Source organism: Thunnus thynnus, chromosome 2 (genome assembly GCF_963924715.1).
Source record: "Thunnus thynnus chromosome 2, fThuThy2.1, whole genome shotgun sequence".
NCBI lineage: Eukaryota > Metazoa > Chordata > Actinopteri > Scombriformes > Scombridae > Thunnus > Thunnus thynnus.
In genome coordinates, this window is record NC_089518.1 from 17,738,900 (window position 1) to 17,763,471 (window position 24,572).

At 39.2% G+C, this 24,572-nt stretch overlaps 2 protein-coding genes across 4 annotated transcripts in view; one reads left to right on the plus strand and one right to left on the minus strand.

The window, feature by feature from the left end:
* Positions 1-24,572, plus strand: part of LOC137195262 (multiple C2 and transmembrane domain-containing protein 1-like) — a 163,552-nt gene that overhangs the window by 927 nt on the left and 138,053 nt on the right. For 2 of the 3 annotated variants that reach the window (XM_067607479.1, XM_067607488.1), the window contains exon 1: positions 12,743-16,739. The exons of the other annotated variant lie outside the window; for it this stretch is intronic. In XM_067607479.1, the coding sequence (XP_067463580.1) occupies positions 16,218-16,739 (522 nt within the window). In that variant the 5' untranslated portion in view covers positions 12,743-16,217. Of the gene's footprint in view, positions 1-12,742; positions 16,740-24,572 lie in introns of those variants that run through there. 3 annotated transcript variants of the gene reach the window in all.
* fam81b (family with sequence similarity 81 member B) lies at positions 269-13,156 on the minus strand. The gene is given in 8 exon segments (XM_067575504.1): positions 269-732; positions 2,345-2,546; positions 2,694-2,832; positions 5,665-5,771; positions 7,770-7,899; positions 11,467-11,609; positions 12,569-12,761; positions 13,146-13,156. Coding segments are annotated over 8 exon segments (1,059 nt in total). The 3' UTR covers positions 269-598.

A 24,572-nucleotide genomic window follows, 5' to 3' on the forward strand; every position in this document is an offset into this window, starting at 1 on the left:
ACATTCATATCACAAACTTTGATTTACCTTTGTCCTCACAATATGATTTCAGGACATATCCTTGTGCACAGTAATAGTCAACATGTTTGAAACAGGCAGTACTGACGATTTGACGCTGTTATAGCGGTTATATAATGGACAAATACCCCGTGAACACACATGTATCCCTATGTCATGTCTGAAAAATATTTCCATTTAAACACCAAAACTGGTCCTGTCCGTATTTTAAACAAGTGCACAAAATTAACCTGTCATTGACACTGGCAATTATAAATGATTTAATGTCTGTAGTCACATGTCAAAACTCAGTTTCATTAGTCAGCAGACAGAATTTATGTACACAGCATTACAATTGCACAAATTGTGTTGCCTAACATTTCACCAAAAAAGCATTCTACTCCATATTACGTGATAATTTCTCTGAATTTCAGCAAGTTATTAAACTTGAAATATGTATAGGTTAAACAGCTGTGGGCTTATGGACGCTGGGAATAGAGTCAGTTAGGAAACACCACACTGTCACCTACAGACATGCCTTTGAGCCATTGCTTTAGGATAGGTGTGACAGTAAAAAAGAGCTCCTCTTCGGCTGATAATGTCACAAGTCATTAAGCTCTGCCACCTTGCTGCAGATGTGCCTGATATCCTTCTGCAGCTTCTCCTTGTCAAGGCAGGATTTTATGTTACCTATCTGCCTCAGGGACTCAATGATGTCATGCACAGACAGGAAACCTGTCCAAAAGAGAGGCAGGATGTACAAGGGATCATCAGACATTATTGTCTGTATGAGTTATCTAGATTTTACTGGAGGTGCAGAGAGTGTAATGCATCTAATACTGTAGTAAAAAGCACTGAAACCTAGCTAATCTAACGTAGCTCTGGCCCAACGACTTGAGATAATTTTTTTCTCAGCTCAAGCTTGGTAATACTGCTGGTAGAGATGGAAAAGGAGGCCAGCGTGGACAAAATTCATGAAAATAGGTCAGTCTCATAGACTCTTAAGTGCATATGCTTTAGATAACTGACAGCAGCTGAGGTAATTTGTGATATTCACTTAACAAGGCTGGCCAGGACTAATGTGTTAATGTTAACATAGATGGCTGTCTAGGTTACATACAGTGCCAGTCAACAGTTTGGACACACTTTCTCATTCAAGTGAAAGAGAAAGTGTGTCCAAACTTTTGACTGGTACTGTATGTGAGTGCTGCTGGTGATTGATGTCTTAACATGGTACTGAGATAGGCTTGTGGCCTGCTTGCACAGTGCTGATAACCATAACAACGTTGGCTTTGTGCTAGTTTATCTTGTTGGCTCTAACCCTGTGTCATTTGGTGTTGTAGTAACAGTTGCAAAAGTGTCGTTATTAATCTGTAGGTTAATCTTATGAGGAACCCTCTTAACCAACCTTTTTAACAAGCTCTCTCACTCATATAATCTCAGTTTTTAATCTCTGGATAAAATTGGCTGTGGTCCTAATCGTCACTTATCATGACTTCATTGGGTAGTTCAGAACATACTGCCTAAAATGGAAATATTTTTTCAATATCACATAACTTTAGGATGTAATATTCGGTGACTGTGAACCGTGAGGTGGAGGTGATAAACTATATCGTTCAATGATGGAATATTAAATCTCATTCTTCTTCTCTTTCTGACTCCTTGCCTGTCTTGCTCCGAATATTTACGACCAGCATCAATTATGCATTGCTTTTCTCCCCCTCTCATACCACCTCCTTCAACCTATTCATCCTATACTTAAAATAGAGTGATGGATGGAGATCTGTGGTTGAGCGGTGATTTGTCACTGCTCTTATTTACTTTGTCTATTTTCTATTTGTCTACACTTTAATACGAGCTGGAGACTGAGAGGGATTGACATAAAGTGGGGAAGGCTTGAGATCTAGTGCCAGTTCTCCTGGGAAATGTGCTTCCACTGGGTACAGCAATGAGATGGGGATGGATGTCAACAGCAGTTTGATGCAGAGCTAAGCTGCTGCGCTGGCTGGCTGTGTATTTCCATGGCTTGTCTTATGACTTATTAGATTTGATGTAACTGCATGAAGCAGCTGTAGCTCACATACATTTGTATTTAAGATTAGCTTTGTGATGCTGGTACCTCTGGACGAAGATACCTTTCTTCTTATGGTTAATTTAAGATGTCCTTGTCGTAACTGGAATATTAAGCAAGTTATTTACATAACTCTCTCTGTTTCTGTCTCTCTGCTTCTCTCTCTTTTGTGAGGTGTCTTTGCTTTTTTTTTTCCTTGACGTATATTGTAAACTACATGTAGTATGTGTATGTTTACTCACTGATGACAGGAAGTTACCAACAGTTGTCACCCACCTTTGTGGTATTCCTGTTTGAGCAGCTGCAGCTCCTGATGAAGGCTGTTCTCCATTGAGGACATTCTTTTACCGAGTTTGGTTTCAGAGCGTTTCAGCTGATCTGCCTGACGGTGGTTGGCTTGATCCCGCTGGGTCTCAAACTGCTCCACACGGGCCTCCAGAGCACACAGTCGGTCAGCCAATCTCGACTCTGCCTCTAACTGAACACACAACATATAAACATACAGTGCTGCCAAACACTTTTTACTTACTGGCAGCTTCTATACTTTATTTTACTCTTTATTAATGGCACAAAATAGGAAGAGGGTGCTGTTCATCAGGCAAAAACTGTCCTAAAACCTTCAGAGATTTGTACAAAAAGGTCCATGGAAAAATAAATAGCAATTTCTGTGTGTGTGTGTCTGGACAGAGCTCTGGAGCTGTTGTTCTGTCCACCTCTTCAGTGTGTCTGTTTGCTTCTTGGCTTCCTTTAGGTCACTTGATATCCTGCAAAAACATCAGGAATAGAAAATATGGTTTCAAGATTAGGTTAGCCACCAAACTGGGATATTTTGATAATGCAGTAACAGATTAAAACTATGAAGTTGCGGGTTTCAGTCATTGGTAAAAGCTTTAATTGAAGTACAGTTGACAAGTATATTTGGGGTGCACATAGACTGGCAATGTGAGGACTGAGCTGGCATGCTTGCTGGGCCTGTTATATACAACTCATACTTGGCACTACCAGGTGCTTGGCATCTGATGAAAAGTTTGTCAGTTTCCACAACCAATAATTTATTGGCACCACCTTGTCTAGTTAACAATTTGCGCTAAGTAGAATGACTGGTGTGAACACTGAATGTCAATCATAAATGAATGATGGATGTCACTATAATATAGTTAAATTATATTAAAAGCAAAATGCTTTTGCTCTGCTCCTTGAAGCTGCTTCAAAATGTTTAGTCAGTGTTTCTTTGGTAATTAGAGGTGAGACCTTCTCAGCAATTGCACTGCTTTTTATAGTTTGACTTGATGTCAACCTCAGCAGGCAGAACACTGTTGTTGGGTGCTGCTACTATATGTGCATGGAGGCACATACTCTCACAGTCACATGCACACTCACACAACCGAATAGCTGAATGCACAGTTAAATACATGCACACCTGCAAACGTAAGTGTACACAAGCACAGCATTTCACATTTGCAGATTGTTCCAAGCACTATATTTGACTGAGTCTAATAATATAGTTACATTTGGTCAGTATTATTTAGATTTTTAAAATGAGAAAGAAAATGTGGTGGAGTGATGCTGCATTAACTAGTGCAGGCATGTTGTCCATCTTATGACCTTTGTATTGCTCTGAACATTGTTTTTAGGAGAGCAGAACAAATTTCCCTCTTCCTGCAATATTGGAAGAAATTGACATTAATATAACTATATGTAGTTCACATTGCTCACAGGACCTTTTGGGTTAACTGATGTTAAAACATCTCAGATGGATGCTGCAACATTAGACTTGCTGAATGAAATAGTGTGGGACACTGCAGGACACAATGCACAGTGTCTCATTGGGAATTCTCTCTAGGGTGTATTTTTCTGTTATATATAATACATATTCAGTTGATCTTCTTTGTCCTAATTCCTTCTTCCTGAACACTTTAATTTGAATGACCAATGAGACAAATGCCAGGTGTGTGTCTGTGTGTGTGTGTGTTTGTTTGCACTACAAAACAGATTCCTGCTTCAAATTAATGTAGGCTAACTCCACAGATCTGCTGCTACAGAACCACCTCATTTATTACATCACGCTGGGTGCCTAATCTGGTTAATGTTGACAATTGGTAGGCCAGACATACACTAGACAACAGGACTGTGTATCTACTGGGTTCCAGCTGTTAATGCAGGGCCCTCTGAAATCAGCTGTGTCTGCTTCAAAATGACTTGACCACACATGACGTTGAGAGAGTAAATAAACTCTAAATAAACCTATTTCAAGATAAATATAGCAATGGTCAAACCTGGACAGGTGGAGGGAAGAGTTTTGCTTTTTATCAATTCTTTCATCTATTTTTATCTACTGTTCATTTTATTCTAACATTATCAGTGACTTGTTTTCCATTACAGTTCGACAACAATACTAAATAGAACATATTCATCATTTACTTCTCTGTTTCCCCAGTGGCAAATCTATGCAGTTCCTTTTGCATATTGATGCTAATAGACGTTATTTATCAGCTGCATTGATAAATCAACTCATTTATCAACAGCTTTTCTGTGCCTCTGGCACCAATACGATGATAGCCATGTCTCTTGAAAGCACAGCTTGGTATAGCTGTGGAGAGAGCTGGGGCTTATTTGGGATATTATTTGAAATGGAAATTAGTAAGTCATAGTTTTTCATTAGTATATGAATGTGGACAGAATGAAAAAGGTATGACTATGGCAATACGTACCAGTCACAAGCAGCACACTGCATTCAGAACAATTTTCAAAAAAATTAAATGTGGAGAAAACATAATTATTAGGCCAATTATTGTGAAAAACTATAATAATGTAAATATTGATATAAAGGTAAAATATTTTTTTAAATTTTTGATGTCTTTTTTATTTATGTGTGCAAATAAACTAAACTAAAAAACTAAAAAATTTTGATTATGGCGTTTGCACGGTTAACTGTAACCCAATTTCCCCCTAAAATATAAGACATGACATGTGCAGTATAAATGAGATATTAGTATCACAGAATAAGATGTGTTGTTCAGAGAACTTAAGTCATAAGCAGTACCAGTTGTATGAATGAACAAATGAATATTTTTATTTCAAGTGTCATACAGCAAGAGGTGCCCAGCCCACATGGGCTTACAAGACACCCCTTATATGACCTACATTAACACATTTTTGCAGTCTTCAAAATTTTGTTAGCCAGGCAAACAGCGTAGCTCTCTGATGGCAATTTCAGCCTGTTGGTTCACCACTTTGGTCCAGATGGAAATATTTCAAAACCTGCTGGAGGGATTACTATACAAATTTTTTAAAGACATCCGATACCTGCAGAACTACACCCATTCCTATCAGCCTCAGCTTTACTTTTTGTTAAGTGCTAATAAGCAAATGTCAGGATGCTAACAGGGTAAAAAACAACAAACATGCTAAATATTACCTGCTTACTCATGTTGCTGTATAGTGTACGACAACACCTCTACACTAAAGCCACTCCATGAAAAGAGAAGGAAGAAGAAATTCACAGGAGAATCAGACTGAGGTGTATACATGCCTCAGTAATTAGGCATGAAAGCTAGGTCAGCTAGGTGTATGCTTGCTTTAATTAATGGCCTCACCTTGCTTCTAGGAGGTGAACTTGTCTATGCAGATCAGACACGGAGCTCCTTTGGCCCTGGGAATGCTCTGTCAGTGAGACCTCCAGTCTGCTCAGGTCACGATAAAACTAGAAACAGGAAAACACACAAACAAATGCTGTAAAGTGACGATGGGAGTGTTTTGTGGTGCAGGCTCCACGATCTGACCTTTACCCTTTGCGTTTTCTGCTGAGGATAGCTGGTTGAGCCTTACACTGCTCCTGTGGTCAGTCAGGAAGACCGAGACTAACAGCATTGACCCACTTTCTCTGCTTTTTCAATTATCTTTATGGTACATGCTTGACCACTGCTCCAATGTGCTTCCATCACACTGATTTACCACTCTGCACCACCAACAGAAGTGAGTGCAGGCTGAACCAGTGCATGTGTATGTGTGTGTATGCATGTACTGAATAGTCAGCTTTAGATTTAGTAAAGTGATGGAGAGCATTATAATGTCAGACATATGTGTTCTAATCTAAAAAGTATTTTTTTTCAAATATTGATAAATAATCAAAATATGCTAAACAAAAAAAATGGACACAAGAGGGGCAATGAAAGGAGAGACCTTTACAACCTTATGCTAATTAACCTCCCTCTTCCTCCTTCCCTCATTTCCTTCTTTCAGAGTCTTACTTGATAAGACTAGTCTCACTCAGCAGCTGTAAGCTCCAAATCACCTGATAGCCAGCCGTCTATTCTTGGATAAACAACCAAATACACCCCCCGTGCATATTGTCAGATTACTTTTTTGTACATGCAAGCAGCATTTACATGAGCGTAATCCTCCTTTTATACCTGATATAGTCACAAAAGACAGTATTATTCCTTATTTGAATTCCTTATTCCTATTCCTTATTGAATGTCACAATGAAGAAGAATTTGGTATTCTATCAAAGATGTAACAAATTCAACTCATCCCATCCGTTGACGGGTGATAGACATTATATATTGTCCACATTATAATGATCACAACCACAGGTGCCTGGTTATGTATTAAAATGGGGGAGCAAACTTGGAAAGATTGAGTGGGGGGATCTGGGGTAGTTGTGTACATCACTAGCATCACTAGCTGATGTAGTTGTAATGTTACACAGGAATGAATAATCATAACTTCAAAAGCAGATTATTTTAACCTACATTATCTCAAATCAAGGACTGTTTTAATGCACAGCTCAGACGGTGATTTTTGCTCCTCAAGACTTAAAAGGTCCATTTTAGTTGAAGACTAGACCTTACTGCCCCGTAGAGTGAACTTGTATGAGAAAATGAGAGAATAGTCATAATAATGAAAGCACAGCACAGAGCAGCCGGATGAGAGATCAGGACACGTAATGATGCCTCATCATATTTAAAAATAATTTCATCCAAAGTCTGACTAAAACTGAAACTGCTATATCTACCTATTGTAAACCATAGATGAACATATGTCCAAGTATGTAAAGGACTGATTTACTTTTTTGCATCAAAGTCAGACTAAAACTGAAACTAAAACAAAGTATTTTGCAGAAGTCTAAACAAGTTACTTTCCACCGCTGAATATTTGACTGTTTGTTGATTTCAACACTTCGGCGCTGTGAAGAAAAGCTCCGCTCTTTCTGTCTGTCTCTCACAACGGGTTGTACTGAACCAACTCAAAAAGAAAACATCAGGTTTTTTTAATTACTTGTTTTTGTCAGTTGCTGAAAATGATCATTGATACAGGCTGTTTAAATATAATCACCTGATTGTGGAGACTGAATGATGATAAGTTTATTTTTAAAAAACAAAAGGTGAGGTATCAAAACCATGACTTTGCTCCTCCTATTTGAATAATGGAGATGCATTTGCTCCACTTGCTCCATTAGTCAGCTGCCTATGATCACAACACAACTCACCAGTAGTAATTCTACACTCACCTGCTGTATCTACCTATTGTAAACCATAGATGAACTTTTCATATGTCCAAGTATGTAGAAGATCGATTTACTTTTTGGCATCTGGCAAAGTCCATACCATATACAAAGCAGTTCATGGTAAGGACTTAAACCACTGTCTTACATCTTTACTGCCAAATACCTTGTCAGCACTGATACATGGTCTCTCACCTTCACTTTGAGCTATTGGAGCCGTACATCCACAGCCGACCGGAGCTCTGTCACCTCCTGCTGCAGTTTAATCACCTGCTGCTCCCAAAAGCTCACATCAGCGCTCAGCTTGGAAATGCTGGCATCACACCTGAGATTATAGGCGGGGAAGCAGGGAGGGATGGTGAGAGACTACTGAATCAGAACTGTTGGATGGCATGGAGTTAAGGAAAGATGTGAAATCAAGGCAAGGCAATTTTATTCAAATGGTACCATTCAGACACAAAGCAATTCATTGAACTACATTACAATACAATGAAAATAAGACATTAACATTGCATTTAAATTATGTTAAAAGCAAAAAAGATCAAAATACCACAAAATACCTCCCCTACATTTACAGATTAAGATTTTTGATACAAAATATATGAAGTGATAAAATATGATGCATCATTGTAGATTAAACTACCCAACAGCAGCTACATAAATTAAAATTATATTAAAATTAACATTCAAATGTTTCTTATAAGACAATAGGTCTGTAATAATAATAATACAAGTAACATGTAATATAGTAAAACTTTATATAACACAAGTATAACTTTAAATACAGGACTTTGACTTGTAATGGAGTATTTCTATATTGCAGTATTGTGACTTCTGAATACTTCTACTATCACTGACAGCAGCATGTTGCTGCACATTGTGTTCCTCTCTCCCTCTGACCTGAAAGCAGTTCTCCTTTCTCATAGGCTACTAGTTCTCTCTTCATTGAATGCAGTTTTTCCTTATTTTATCATCATTGTCTTTGTCTGTTTTCATAAGGGTGGGGGGAGGGGGGGGGGGGGGGGGCACTAACAAGTGCTCCTGCTAGTTGTTTCAGGGGAAGCAATAATTTTTACAATGATTGCTTTACTTTTCCTCTTAGTTTTTTATTTGTGAAATGTGCTCTGTGACAACTCTGTTTCACTATTTGATGTTGTGTTAGATTGCATATTACCTGGAGCAGTTTCTGCATCCCTATCAACATGTGAGTCAAGTTGTGAGCACATTGGCAATGATTTGTGTTTTGAGGCCCTTTTGTACGTAATTTAGGGGTGTAATGAGTTAGAATAGTAACACCATTTTGTATGTTTTATATCTAACTATCATAAGAAATTCATAGCTGTTGGGAGCCCCAGGCAGTTGCCTATCTTGCCTAATGGTAAAGTCCACCCCTGTTCTCAGTGATCTTTCCTAAAAAAAAAAGGTAGATTTGATATGGGTCTGTAGTTATTTATTAATGAGGCATCCAGATTAGACTTTTTTTTAAAGTGGTTAAATAACTGCAGTCTTCAGGGCTCTTGGAAAAGGCCTGACTATTTGTAATTGACTGACTGACTTGTAGGCAGAGTGTAAAAGGCAGCAGGTAGTCGGTCTAAGGTGTTGGACAATTTGTGTTAGGGTGAAAATGTGCCAAATTAACTACAGTGGTTTTATACCAAGGCACAGGCAACATAGCCTTTTGCCCGAGATGGAGTTACAGACTGTTTGTCTTATCCTCAGAATCTTATCTATTTAAAAAAAAGATGCAAAGTCATTGCATGACTTGGTGGATAGCAGTTCAGGAGGGACTGATGCTGAGGGGTTTGTCAGTTTGTCAATGACAGTAAATAAGGTGCATGCATTAGGCTATCGTTATTTCTATTAATAATCTTGGAGAAAAAGGACTGCCTTGCCCTTTTTAGTTCCAAGTTATAGATGCAAAGTCTCTCTTTATAGATGTTGTAATGAATCTGGAGTTTGTTTTTTTACCACCTACATTCTGCCTGTCTATACTCTCTTTTTTAAGCTTTTACCAGTGTTGTATTCCTCCATGGTGCTTTTTTACTTACCAGAGACAACTTTGATCTTCGTGGAGGCAACAATATCTATAACATTTATAACTTTAGCACTAAATCTGTCCACAAGATCATTGGCAGGAACTGAGGGCAGAGCTGGTGTCGGTGCAAAAACCCGGGTGAATAATGTAGAGATGTTTTTGTTGATATAGTGTTTTCTGATTAGGGCAACATCGGTCACCACAACCTCAGAAATGTGTAGACCCTCAGAAATAACTAGATCCAGAATATGTCCCTTGTTATGTGTTGAGTTTGTTACATGCTGAGAAAGTCCAAAGTTGTCCAGGATGTACAGAAGTTCTTCAGCACTGCCTTCTTTGAGAATATCAACATGAATGTTAAAATTTAAAAAAAAATTAAAATAGACATGAAGATGAGCAAAAGGCGAGAGAAAACAGGGGAGGAGGATCTATACTGAGGCATGCATAGTTTAGATGTTAGCCACGCAGGTAGACAGATAACAGGAGACAGGTGATGTTATAAATACTGTCAAAGGTGAGCTCAGGGAGGCTGAAAGGCTGTGCTGAATCCTAAGCAGTGAGAATTTGTCCTTTGAATGCTGAACAAACAAATTTGCATGTTCTAGTGGTTACATGTTTATATCTACTGATGAAAACACAGGCAAAACATGACAGCCAATCACATAAGCAAATTATTTTGATAGATTTATCACCAAACACAATCAGAACACAAAGCAGATTGTGGAAAAATACTTTGCAGCTTCTCATGTGCAACCTCTTGCTTCTGACATATTATCTGTTAAGTTTATATGAAATGCATGAACTATGCTGATTATCAGCATGGCAGTTTAGCTCTCTTCCTTTCTATGCTTAATTTAAGATTCAATCACTATGCATGCAAAGTTTCTTGCTGCCTCTCTCTATCAGGTTTAGTGCATGCATATGTCAATAAAATATTTGTGATAAAATACAATGAAAGCTCAATAATAAAATCTTGCAGCTAATTATTTAGATGACCAGTGTGAGGTTTGGGTTATTTCCCAGCAGACCACTACATCTCTTCATATCATAAAGAGCTCCACTGAACAAAACGGTGTATCAAAAACCACCTGCGCTATGCTTGCTTGATTATTTATGACCAAGAGCAGAGGTCATTAGACTAGAGTATGAGAGGCTTTTCTACAGGCCATATTGGACCATAAATCAGCTGTTTGTTGAGTAATAGGCAATCTCCCTCCTCACCACTGGCCTGCTAAACACTGTGGAGGAAGCAAGCCTTTTGTGAAACAACATATTAAGAACATTACACTATGTCTTTGATCTTATATTATCTAATGATTGCCTGGAATGCTCAAATTTTCCATTCAAATAATAACATTTTTATAGCTATGCTACAAAAACGCCAATCCTCAAGCAAGTCCTGTTAAGCAGAGTGCTGAGATAACATCATCTCTTCAGCTATCCAGTCTAATAAGCACGATCTGCACAGGGACAAAATAATGAGCAAGTGCTAATCAGCATCTAGAGCGTGTTCAAACCAAGAAACTTCACTCTAGTAGGAACAAAATGATTAATGTGTGTGTGTGTGTGTGTGTGTGTGTGTGCGCCACAGCAGATTGGAAGTTGCAAGACTGTGAAGAGCTGCCAGACAGAATACAGGCAATACAATTTCACTTCATTAGAGAAGGAGATAAACAAGATCACTTGTGCATCAGACCTTGGTCTAAATAATTGTAGCATTCCTCCAAAAAAAATGCTTTAGAGGAAAGTTTTAATCTTCTAGCAACTGGGATTCATTACATTGTTCTATTTTTCACACACTTTGTAGTTTGTTCCTCAGTGTTTGCCGTCTGCGAGCAACAAACCCGGTGTGCATACCTGGCTGCTTTTCCTCTTAGGTCTCCGATGCCAGCCATATTCTTCTGGTCGAGGCTTTGAACAGCCAGTGTAGTACCAGAGGTGACACCGGGCGATCTGTCTCTCCAGTGTCTGCTCAGAACAAAGACAGCAGCGTTCATGAGTGATCAGTCTGCTGTAACGATGTCACAACAACTATTGTGGGTGAACTACTTGATGTCCTTTGCTGAGAATGAAATTCCAAATTGCCAGAAATGTCATCATGCCTGTTTACGCTACGTTTACATGAATAACCACTGTATAGGATAGGCCCAGACACATGTGCGCAACGTGTCTCTGATAACCCAACATCAAAGACATGTGCCTTTTGCCTTATCATGAGAAGCAATAGTAACCGTACGATGTCGCTTTCATCTAATTTAGCATTTATTCACTTCATGGCTCAGCTTATTACTTCTTCGTGTGCAGAATTAATTAGATCTTAGGGATTCATGTAATATTTCAGATAATGACAACCTCTAATCATGTTAATGGCCCGTTTGGTATGCACTAATGAAGCTGTGTATTTCGTTTGTGTGCTCTGTTTCTGCAAGGCATATTATCAAAGTGTGACTTGATGTTCTGCTCAGTCAACTCCAAGCACTCATGGTCCATGCTTTTCGGGTAATTTCTGACTGACATTTTTCAGAAGCACTGGCATAGCGTGGTGATGTTTATTTAACAACCTACTGTGAACATCATTAGTGTTTCTGCTTATACAATCAAAATGACTTAAAGCTGATGATAAGAAGGAGTGGGGCTTTGCTCAGGACCATACTATCAGGCATAATCAAATTAGCCATGAGTTTGTCAGCATGAGTGTGTGTCTGGTGTGCAGGACATCAAAAGAGATGAGGAGAAGAAAGCAGATAAAAGACTTGGAAGGAAAAGAAGACCACACAGTAGACAAACAGAATCCACACTGATGAACAATTATTTTATCTACATAATGAGAGATTTTAAATATTCGCTACAAAACAAGCACAGAGGCTGCAAAGATGCATGACTACAGTACATCAGTTGAGTCATTTTGCAAAAGACAACACCTTATCCACTAACGTCCACCTTCTAGCAACTCGTGTACCTGTATATCCACACTGAGCTGTTTGACAATGCGTGTGATAGTGAGTATGTGGTTCTCCAGCAGCCTACGGGAAAGGACCTCAGCTTGGACGGAGCCCTGGGCGGACCGCGGGCCAGCTGCCACCTCCTCTTTGATCCTGAAGGCCTGCTCCAGCAGCACAGCCAGCGTCTTCTCCTGATTAACCGAGACGACCCTCGAAGATCATCAGGCCTTAATCGTGAAACAAACAGAAACAGAAAAACAAGTCTGGAGTTTTACAAGCTCATTATTGATTTCGTTTTGCAAATCATACATGTGTGAAGTCATGAACATTTTTTTCCCTAGCACTAGAGGAGGAATATATCGAGAGAGAAAGAATCCATAATTCAATGAAGCAGTCATCTGCCCACAAGAATAATGAAGACAGAATGAGATGATGTGCGTTGGTTTTCATCCCCGCAGGTCATCCTCAAACCAGATCTCTCATTGACTTCTCTCTGCGTGATGTGTCACCCTGCCTGATGCTATTGTGGATTAAGGATTAATTTGATCAGTGTGATTCACAGGCGTGTAAGAAAGGCCGCTGGTGGTTCCCAACCTTATTTCCATCCCATCAGCAGGGGGAAATAGAACTTATCTCTCTTCACAGACTGATTTTAGAATTGAATTAGTGAGCCACAGGAGCTAAGGAAGGTGAAAAATATGAAGGTAATTTTTGATGGATAATAATAAAAAAAAAAAATACAGTTAGTCTAAATGAAAAGTTGCCTGCTGTGATACTGGTAGGCTTGTAACTTTTGACTGATCTGACATGCTGCTTGTCTAAAAAGAAAAACATATATACATTGGTGAGACATAAAGTAGTTACTCAGTGTGCCTTACTGGTCTGTTACATTCTTGTTAAAATCAATAAAACCAACATCTTATAGTCCTCTATAGGCATAACAATATATATTACATATAATACGTTCCCTTTTTATTAACAATATATTAAGTAATATCTTTTTTTAAATTTCAGAATTCTCACAGATCTTTGCTTTTCTTCATCTGACTCTTTAGTTCATGTGTTGTGTGTTGTCACTTGATAACTGCGGTCTCCTTGAGTGGGGTGTGCCTGTCTGCCAGTTTGTATTTGTCAACACAGTAATGTGAGAATGATGTATTGTATTTGTAGCGAAGCAGCTTCACTCAGCAGAATATCTGCCAACATGGGAGTATGAACATCAGTTTTGCTTGAATTTCCAGAAATGTTGGTGACCATCTGATTAGTCTATTCTCTTGTCAGAAAATATTAGCATATAAGAGCTTTAAATGAATGTGGCAAATTACTGTACAGATTACTAATACACACTATCAGCATTTGATAACAATTCTTAGTGAGATTTATGGAAACATTTTGAATAGCAAGAGTTAAAAAAAAAACGTTTATCTGTGGTATTTCAAAAAATATTCTAAAGCTGTTTTAATTTCTTACCTGTTCCTTGGCCAGTATTAAGAAGAAGAACTGTGGTTGCATCAGGCAGGTTTGATTTATGTGGCTTAAGGAGGCTGAAGCTAGAAAACAGAATATGTGATGACTTGAACTGGGCAAGGAAAATAAGGGAATATTGGCCAAATCATTAAATGAATCAGCTTGTATCCTATCCCTCTGCTATTCCATTGCACATAATATAACATAAAAATATTCTTTATTGTGTGGTACTGTGGCTATTCATTTAATAGTCAGGTTTCCTCTGACTGAATGTATTATAGCCCAGAGTGAAAATGGCCTTATCTCATTTCATTTAACCAAGGCCCAACCTACATTATCATGCAGTGTGAGTCAAGTTGTTCAAGTAGTCACATTGAATTATGTGCAGTTGCAGTGGGGAAAAAAAAACACATTATTGAATTTCTATGTATCTAATTGCAGGTGTCTGTGTTCCCAACCACACACGCTGTGGATTATCACCAGGCGCAGGATCTTTAATAGGAAACGTCTGCGCAGTGCCGACTCATCAGTTATCTATGCTAGCCCAATAGAAAAGCCAGTGGCAGCTGAGAGAGATTGTTTGGCTCGCATGCTCAACTTTCCATCTACTTAACTGAAAAATGGGTTCAGGGCAGTTCGCTGTGTTGCTGCCAGTGCCCTCAGTTGTAATTTAAGTGATTTATTTTGTTGGATGGATGAGATCAAATGATCCCAAGCTACAACAAAATTCAGGTTCCTCATTGGCTACTCATCAGTTTTTAATATAGATAGATATAGATTACTCATAGCTTTGTCTTTATGTCAACAAAAAAATATTACAGATGTTATATGATGCCCTCTTCTATTTACAGCACTGTAAGTCAATGTTGCTGTAGATCATCATGCCACTAATGGCTGATTATCATTTTCTCATTATTAGAGGTCAAGGCTAAGAGTCCCCAACAGAAGGCTTTATAACAGGGCCACTCACACCTTCAGCATCACCTCTACAAGTGATGCCAGGTCAGATCAGTGTCTCACATGAATAAATGCCCATGCAGGCAGAACACAAGGCCTACAAATACGCCATAGATTCCCAGTTCCTCTGTGTAGTCAGATGAATTTAATAAAGTTATAACAACCCTTCTTTGTATTTTACCTGCTCAAAGGGAAATTTCACCGACCCTGTCTGCAGAGGTCAGACTGTGACCTCTTCCGTGTGTGTGTGTGTGTGTGTGTGTGTGTGTGTGTGTGTGCGCGCGCACGTGTGTGACCAAGAGTAATATGGAGAGAGGTATTCACTGTTTTAATAACTGTCTCTGTGTGTTTGTTTATATGAACATGGGTACAGTGTTAACCAGGGGGACGGAACAGGCCAGCACTGAAGCAAGGGCCAGAGGGGAAGACGTAATGAGTTGTTATCCGAATCGCAGCAGCACAGCATCCAAAAAGAGAAAAAGCTGCTCAGCGCTGCCTGCACACTGCTGCATGTGGGTGATAACATTCACTGAAGCTGGACCTATTTGACAGGAATAAACCATCCAAATATGGTTAAAAAAAAAAAACTCTTAAGGTTTTAAGATTGACTCAGCTTTACACTGATCAAGGTCAGTGCTTTAGAGGAGTGAATCTGGAGGATGTAGTTCACCACGCACGCATATCAAAATGTAAAGGGATAAATTCATAAGGAGGGTGACAGAGGATCCACAACTATATTATAAACATCTCCACGAGGCATTGTGGGGTTGCATTATGCAATCACCAGCATGCAGATTATCCATTCAAATGACATGGTTGGCCAGAGGGAGGCGCGCGGTGCTCCATTCGTCCTTCATTTGAACATATGGGGAAGTTTGACCAAACCCTGGTTAAGCACAGTGGACAGCGCAGGGACGCAAAGACGTACAGCAACCATCTAGCAAACATTTTTAGACAGCTGAAGTCAACACCGTGCTCCAATTGTTTTTTCCAATAGAGTGAGCTTACTTGCCGTTTAACAAGCGTGCAGCACAGTGTGTGACATCAAATTTATAGTGCTGCCTGTATAGGCAACCTTCTACAAGGTTCGTTGGGAGAGACTTCATCATCACACTGTGCGTCTCATTCTTGGCGCTCTAAACTGATCATCAGTGGAAGTGCTCCCGAGCCGCAGCAGCCCAACTGTGACATCCTTTCACTATACAGAGTGTGCTCAGGCTGGCTGGCTGCTGCACAGGCACCATGGAGCAAAAATCACCTAAGGATGAAGGCGCCGCTAAAGGGCAAGAGTCTCTGTCCTACCAGCGGAGAATGTGGAAGAATTTCCAGGAGAAAACCAAGCCATGGCTCAGTCCGAAACTAGGATCGGAGCGTCGTGGTGCCGGTGGCGCGGAGGGCAGCAAAAAGGAATCGGGGTTATGGATGTTTAAGAGGAAAAAGAAACAGCTGGACCGGGTGTTTTCGTCGTCTCAGCCGAATCTGTGCTGCTCTCCGCCGGCGCCTTTCGATGGAGACAAGTCACTTGGAGGCGACTCGGTCCCCAGCACCAGCAGCGACGGGCAGACCCTTGGCGCAGCTTATGGGGCTACGGGGAGCAAGCCCGAGCTGACGGCGCACGGAAGCCCCAAACTCCCCGTCTCCCAGCTGATCATGTACCAGCAGAAGAGCTCCTCTCTCGGCTCGGCGTGCTTCGAGAAACTGGTGGTGGACCCGGCCGCGGTGGTGGGAGAGGAGGAGCAGCTGCGTAAAAACGCAAGTGATTCTGTGAGTAAAGACACATGTGGTAAAACACTCAGATTATCTGTTAAAACCAAGCAAAGCTATTGCAATGATCCATAAGGATGGCTGGGCTACATTGCCCTGGAAATTGAATAAAAGAGACAAGTTTCATGCTGCTGCTGCTGCAACGTGCTCATATCATGTGATGCACTCATTGATCTGTCAATGCGTGGCGTTCTTTACTCTGTCCTGTCTCTTGCATGCTGTGTGGGCCAGATTACTACAACCAGTGTCAGTGCATGCTTATGTGATCATCACCAGCGACAAACTTACATCACAAGCTGCTTGGTTTGATATCATTCCATCATATTACCATCACACCATGCCATATATCCTATCTAGGATTTTTAATACAGACTACATGCTCTGATGTCATTAACAGCCTCCGTTTGCCTCCTCACATCCCTTTTCCTCTAGTAAAGGGATTGTCCCCTAGCGTCACTAGTCCATCTGTCACAGTGCCCTTGCCTGTGGACAGAAGCTGCAACAGGCATACATACGCTCAAGGGTCCATCATGTCCTTCCTTTTCATGATAAGTAGCCAGTTGGCAACAGGATAACAAGAACGCCACCAGCAGTGTTGGAGATTGATGGCATCTGTATTCCCACACCACCTAATGTGCTGAGTCAGTATGCCCCAGTAAAAGCTATAAACAGTAGGCTAGGTAATGACTTGTACCTCCATTGGTCTGGAGAAAGTCCTGGTTCAATTCAATGGGAAAAGCTGTCTGATGAGTAATGCTTTCAGCTCATTATCATGTCTGGATCCAGAATTGGTCCCCTGGTTATGATCCCATCCACCAATCTCAGAGTGGGTTTTGCCATTTCAGACAGACTCTCCTGATATTTCATAGTACTGTCAATTATTAAATAATATTGAAGATATAAAATGTATCTGTGAATGCCTAATGGGTTCTTTTTCAGTGGCAGCAATTATTGTAAAGCTTTTTATCTCAATACTCTTTAAGTAGTCCAGAACTGCTCTGAGCATCATCCAGACCGCTGTCTAAAAGTGATTTAGCATACAAGTACATTTCTCCCAAGTGGAGTTGTTGCCAAAGATCTCTTATCCATTAGATCTCTAGGAGAAGTGCACTGCAATCAACTGAAGAGGTAAAAGAAAGCAAGAATTAGTGACTTCATCGAAATTGATCTTGCGGCTTTATCACAGCACTTTACCAGTTCATTTACACAATACACGGATATCTCACTTTGCCAAATAAACTTTTAGTATTAAGTGTCAGCCGTTAAATACTTCCTGCGGTTGCCATGTTTATTTAAGCTTCTGTTGCTCATGTGTTGGATTTACCACATGCCTAGAAAGAAGAGAGCAGTGGTAACCACTAATTTACAATAACAAAGCTTCATCCTCTCAGGCTGTAGGAACGTGATAAGAGATTTATTTGTGTTAGCTTGATTGTGTGCAAGTACAATCACAGATCAGTAGGATCTTTCTGGATTATGTAATAAATTTAGAGGAATAAAATGGGAAATAGGAAATTAGGTGATGAGCTGTGAGAAGAAATAAAGGTGCTAAAGAGGTGAGGTCAGATGAGATAAGAATGATGAGAGATGATGTGAATTGAGATAAGAAAATTAAGATGATAACAGATGAGGTGAAGAGAGATGAGATGAGGGGGTGGAGATCAAATATGTGGGAAGGAAGTCAGTGAAATTCTCAAAATCACAACACACAGCCTGTGGCACATCGGTGAATGTGCATTTTTGTGCTTGCATACTCGTATATGCATACTGTATTTGGGCATGTGCATGTTGACAATGCATTTACAGTATGTGCTGCCTAAACACTTTCCTACCACAATAAAATATTCTAGTCATCCACCAATCCAGCATTAGGTGAGTGTATATCACTGCTCATTACCAAAATGAGAGCAGAGAGCTCCAAGCCAAAATCTCATAAATAAGAATAAAGATTTGGAAAGTGAATGATGGAGGGGATTACTGCCAAGTTCTGGGAGTCATTTCATTATCGACTTGTTGGAGGAAAGAATAAACACATTTTACTTCAGCTGCTTGCAGTGCAGGGCAGGTGGATTTGAATATGTTTATGTGTATCTGTGTATGTGGGTGAATGCTATATTAAAAACATGCAACATCTTCCTGATATCAAGTTGCAGTCCCTTTTGCACACTGGACATTTCACTTGTCTCAAAGCCCAATAATCCTTTAAAAATAACCAGTTTCTTTTTGTCAGATGTAGCTGTGACATGTAAGATGAAGAAGGGATAATGGCTTTACCTTTATATGTGTACTTTATTAAAATGGCATGTGTTTTGTATCTAAAAAAAAAAAATGCCATAGGTAACCTATGTTTCATAATCATATTTTGTTCAGTGGTCTGAACGGGCTTCATGCTTACATTACGAAGCAAAAAACAAAGCACACATTATAAACTGGGATCTATTTTTGAATCTGTTTTTTTGATTTTCCTGTTTTGGTCTCTTCCTCCATTTCATATTCTAATTAGTTTTCTTTTGGTTTTACATAGTTTTCAACAAAGTTTCTCATACATTCATCTTTCTATTGAAGTAAAGTGGGGCATTATTATCCAAGTCACCCCTATACCTTTGGTAAATGGATATTTCATATTCATTGAGCTAAACTCTCTTGATTTTATTCCCTCCATGCAGCTGCTCTGTGGCTGGCTCTCAGTCTTCAGCAGAGTTTTCCTTCTATCATTACCTGACTGACCTTTTCTTGAAGCCTTGTGTCCTGTATGACATTACTTTAAAATAGTATTGATTGGAGACAGCTTTGTTTTCTCTGTAGCCTACCCTGACCAGATCGCAACAAAAAAGCAATTGTAATTGCAGGTCCTAAATGCCAGTGAGCTAATACATATGTTTACCTATGTAGAGCCTTGTGTTAGCAGAGTGGAGAGACAACTTAAATCCCTTGTATATGACTACAGGCTATTGCAACTGAAATGAGTTTGGCCTCATAAACAAAACATGTTACTTTTTCAGCCTGTAAAGCAATCAAGCCGGTCATCCCCAGTTTCACTCTGAATCAGTCAATGTACTAGCTGTGTACTGCTAGTAAATTGATTTAAATTTACCAGCCTATATCTTACTAGCTTAAGTTATAATGGTAGAGATACATAAAATCATCACCACCCTCCCCCTCAAATATCTTTGAAAGAAGTTATAAATAAATAAATACATGAAAATGAAATTGCATTGAAATACATCAAAGCCAAATTTGAGGAACAATCAATGAAAACAACAATACGGTGACATGTAAATGGAGCTGAAAGTCAGATTGCACAGTAGTTTTTGTCCACTCCATCATTGTTGTGACAAGTAACTAGATGATAGAAAAAAAACAGTTGTACTTAATATCAGCAAAAACACAACCAGTAGGAAAACCAGAAACTGCTGCTGGCCAAGGAAACAGCTACTTTTGGTGTGTCTTCAGACATTTTCACCAAACTTCGACAGCCCATGTTTCTTCACACACGGAAGGTCTGGTTAGTTAGCGCGACACTGACTTTATTTATTGGTGAGTAGTTAAAGCTTTGACATTATTTTTACGAGTAGCATGTACTTCTGTTGTGCAGTGCAGTGATTTATACACCCCTCTGATGTCAAGCTGCCTGCTTTCTCATGTTTCATCACTGGAAGTGTCGCTGTCCATGGTGTTGAATTGTGGCTGTATTAAGACTGGCAGGGCTGCATCCACACCAATAGGCTTCTTAAATGGACATAAGTGGGATCAAGCTGATAACTCGGTCCAGTTTTCTTCTCAGTTCCAGTCAATTTCACTGTATCATACTTTGTCTCCATGCTTGACCACAGATATGAACCAAACAATGGCTTTGTATCAGTGGTTGTTGTGCTTTTCCCTGAAATACAGTATATGTGTTCACATTTGTGTAGCTTGTTTAGTCAGTGATGGGATGTAACCAAGTACATTGACTCAAGTAGAAATTTGGAGTACTTGTACTCCACTGGAGTATTTCCATTTCATGCTACTTTATACTTCATATACTTTATACTCCACCACTAATCAGAAGGACATATTGTAGAGCTCTTATATCTCACTACATTTGTTTCACAGATAAAGTTACTACTGTAGTTACTTTCTAGATTAATATTTTACAAACAAAACATGCGATGATCTCATATAATATGATGCATTGTTAGGTTAAACTGAACATTATGCTTAATAGTTAAGATTAACTCCACCTTGATCAACTACAATAAAATGCTACTTACACAGTAATCAATGGCCAATAATGTAAAACATAATAGTGCAACACTCATAGGGGCCAGTTTTCTGCATTGTGAGTACTTTTAGTTAATAATACCTTACTTTTACTTACATGATATTTTCAATGTAGTTCTTGTAATTGAGTATTTTCATAGTGTAGTATTACTTTCACTTAAATGGAGGATCTGAATACTTCTTCCTCCACTGGTTTTAGTATACAGCATGTAACTTATACCTATTTAGATGAAAGACAAACAAAACAGGTGACACTTTTTTTTAGAAAAAATGTCAATCTCTGTTTTGTGCTTTTACTCTGAGATTCAGTTCTCTGCTTGCAGTACTTATTCAGACCTCCCCCCCTCCTTCTTTCATCCTCCCTTATGCTCAGCGCAGCTCATATGGAGTACTTTAAAATATTCAACACTTATGAACCAGGGAAGTAGGTTTTTGTGTCACAGAGACTATACACCCACAATCTAATGCTAAATATATCAGATGTAAAAGATGCATGGTGGGTATTCCCATTCATGTAGCCGCCTCATGGATAAAGTGTATGGTAGTGCCTGGAGAGAATACACATGTCTTTGGATGAACATGGGCAGGACAAGAGCTTCATCCCTGTAAATCACTAACTGAAGGCTTTTAGTTAGTGCTTCACTGATTAGAATAAATACCGGTAAATAATTTGTAATTGCAGAATCTGTGAATCTCAGAATTTGTGTTATATCTCTAAAGCCTCATTTAAATTCAAAATTCTCAAATGGAAAAGTTAGGACAAGAGAAGTGGAACAATTGATCAAACACTTTACTTTTAATGAATTGATCTGACCCATGAAATATACAGTAGCTTAATAGATCTCCATACATGTTGCATATCAGATAACTTTAGACACTGTCCACTTTGATATGGCAATGACTGAGATGAATGAGTGCAATGAATGCAATGAGTGTTATAAATGCTGCAGGAAAAAGTGTCTTTTTTTTTGTTGCCGATATCTGATTTGTGTTGTTCGAGCCGCATCACGGCCACTTGAAAAACAGCCCTTGGCCTTGTTCTGGAAGTGTCTTGATGGCAGCTTAAATTAGGATTCATTACAGCCGGGGGGACCGACGGTTGTAACAGACACTGACAAGCACATGATTGATGCTGACCTCTTAGCTGTCTGGGCAACGGGAACTTGGAAAAAAACACATTGGAGATGTGAAGTATGACTGACACCATTTGGAGATGCTGATGGATTTTAGCTCTCACTTTGTGATTAAGTGTCTTTTAGTGCCAGGTTTCTGCTTCCCACACATATGAGTGTGCCTTTTTTTCTGCCATGGAAATCTGTGAAGTACATGTGATAGAGGAGTGGTTCTACCTGTAGACAAGTGCAAATTATCAGCAGCAAATGTAGATTTAATTTTATTTGAATGAGGCAGCATGGTGGCTCAGTTGTTTGCAATGTTTCCTAAAGGCCTGAAACTGAGGGCCAATTCTTTTGCTTCACCTTTTTCATAAGAGCTGTAAACATCTAAAGACGTGCATCGAAAACCTGAAGTGCCCATATTTATAAATGTAGCATCTACCTGTTAGCTGTGCAATGAAATAGTGACCTGCATACCAATCCAACTTTTTCTCCTTTATACAGATTCTGATACCTCAACTCAGAGTATCTGATACTGATCTGAAACAAGCTCTGTTTTCCCCCCAAATTTAAAATTTGTATACCGCACTGTGCTGAACTCACTAGAATAATCTTTATATAAGGTTTTCTGAGGCAATAAACAGAGTCAGCAGCTCACTGTGACTGAATGATCACAAGTGATATTGGAAACACTTAAATAACAGTCTTTATTTGTCGGTTGTGAGTCTTTTACTTGTACCTCTGGACATAGTGTCCTGTCAGGTTGTTTCCATATTGTCCTTTTAAAGATGTTTTTATCTTTTATCATTTAGTCAAATTACTTGAATTTGAGTAATTCCTGATTCAAATAATCTGCCTCAAAGCTTTGTTTTATTCTTGGAACTGTTATGCAATACATAGATTCATGGATATTAATCACTGTTGTATAAACAACTGATTGTGTATGTTGACTGCAAGAGTTGAAAGTGGTTGAAAGTGGCAAAAAGAAGAAACAGGCAGTAAAAAAAAACAAAAAAACTGGACACTTCAAAAGCTTTAGGAGGATTTCATTTTGGAAGCTGGTGTGCTACTATATTAGTCACCTCTGGATGTTTGTGGGAAATAAATATCTTATCTACACCGAACACTTGTGTATAGCATGCTTATTATATTGAGAAAGCTATCAAATTCAACTATGACTGTAACTAATGTTTACAAAAAACAATCAAAATTGTTGTCTTCCTAAATGCTTATTTTGAACAAAAGTTTAAAAAAAAGCCCTAAGACATTTAGCTTAAAATTACCTCACTGTGTAGAGGCTGTAATAGACACAATTTTTAAAAATACTGTTAATTAATTTTCATCATTTAAGCCTTTCAGGTTTAAATTCAACAGCCAGAATAACTTTTACATCATCAAAAGCAACTTTTTATTTTATTTTATTTTGGTTCAGATCATCTCTTCCTGTCAATCATGCAGTACCTTGTCTGAAGTGTTCCTTCAGCAAGGTCACAAACTGTGTGTTTTTGCAAGTCCTTGCCCTCAATGAGTCTCCTCTTCCTCCTCTCATCAGCCCTCAGTATGTCCTTTAGGGATAACCTTACCTGCTCTGTGTCCCTAGTCTATCTCTATCTATCTAATCTATCTATCTCTCCTCTGATCCCAGTATTAGTCTCTCTGATAACAACACTCTTTTTACAAGAGCTTTCTGAGGACAAATCCAAAATGTATCTAGGCCTGTCAGAAGAACAGTCTGTGTACTGCAAGATGGGATCTCTGCACTGTGACATTGTGTTACCCTCCAGCACTGTTCTCACCAGTCTCAGCCAGCCCCATTACATAGTCTCTCACACACACACACACACTCTGTTTAAGGAAAACTTTGGTATTTTTCAACATGGACCCTATCCCATCTTTTTGTGTCTAAAGGACTAATGGACAAGAACAAACAATTTTTGAAATTGGTCCAGTATTGAGTGAGCTGGCAGCCGTAGAATGGGCTGCAATGTAATAGGCTCAGATTATTATTATAAGTGTCTGACAACATTACAACATACAGAGAAAAAACAACATTTTTCTTTACCTTTTGCATGATCTGGTCCGCTTGTTGTTGTGTTTCACCAAGTCTCGCTCAAGGAGAAGTCTCGTTCTGAAATCTCACGAGAGTTGAGTTGTTGAAATCAGCTAAATATTCAGAGGAGTGCTGGGAGGAGGAGGCTTTGTGTTATCTTAAAGATTTGCAAATAACAACTCAACTCTCACAAGATTTCTCTTCTCCTTAAGTGAAACTTGGAGAGACACAACAACAAACAAACCGGATCAAGAGAAATGTAAAGAAAAACATTTAATTTCTCTGTAGGGATCCTTTCCATGATGTTGTTTGACACTTAATAATAACAACCTGGAGCCTGTCAGTGGCAAGAACACATTTTTAGTGGGCGTACATTGACGGGGCGCTGTTGCCCCAAAGGATTAC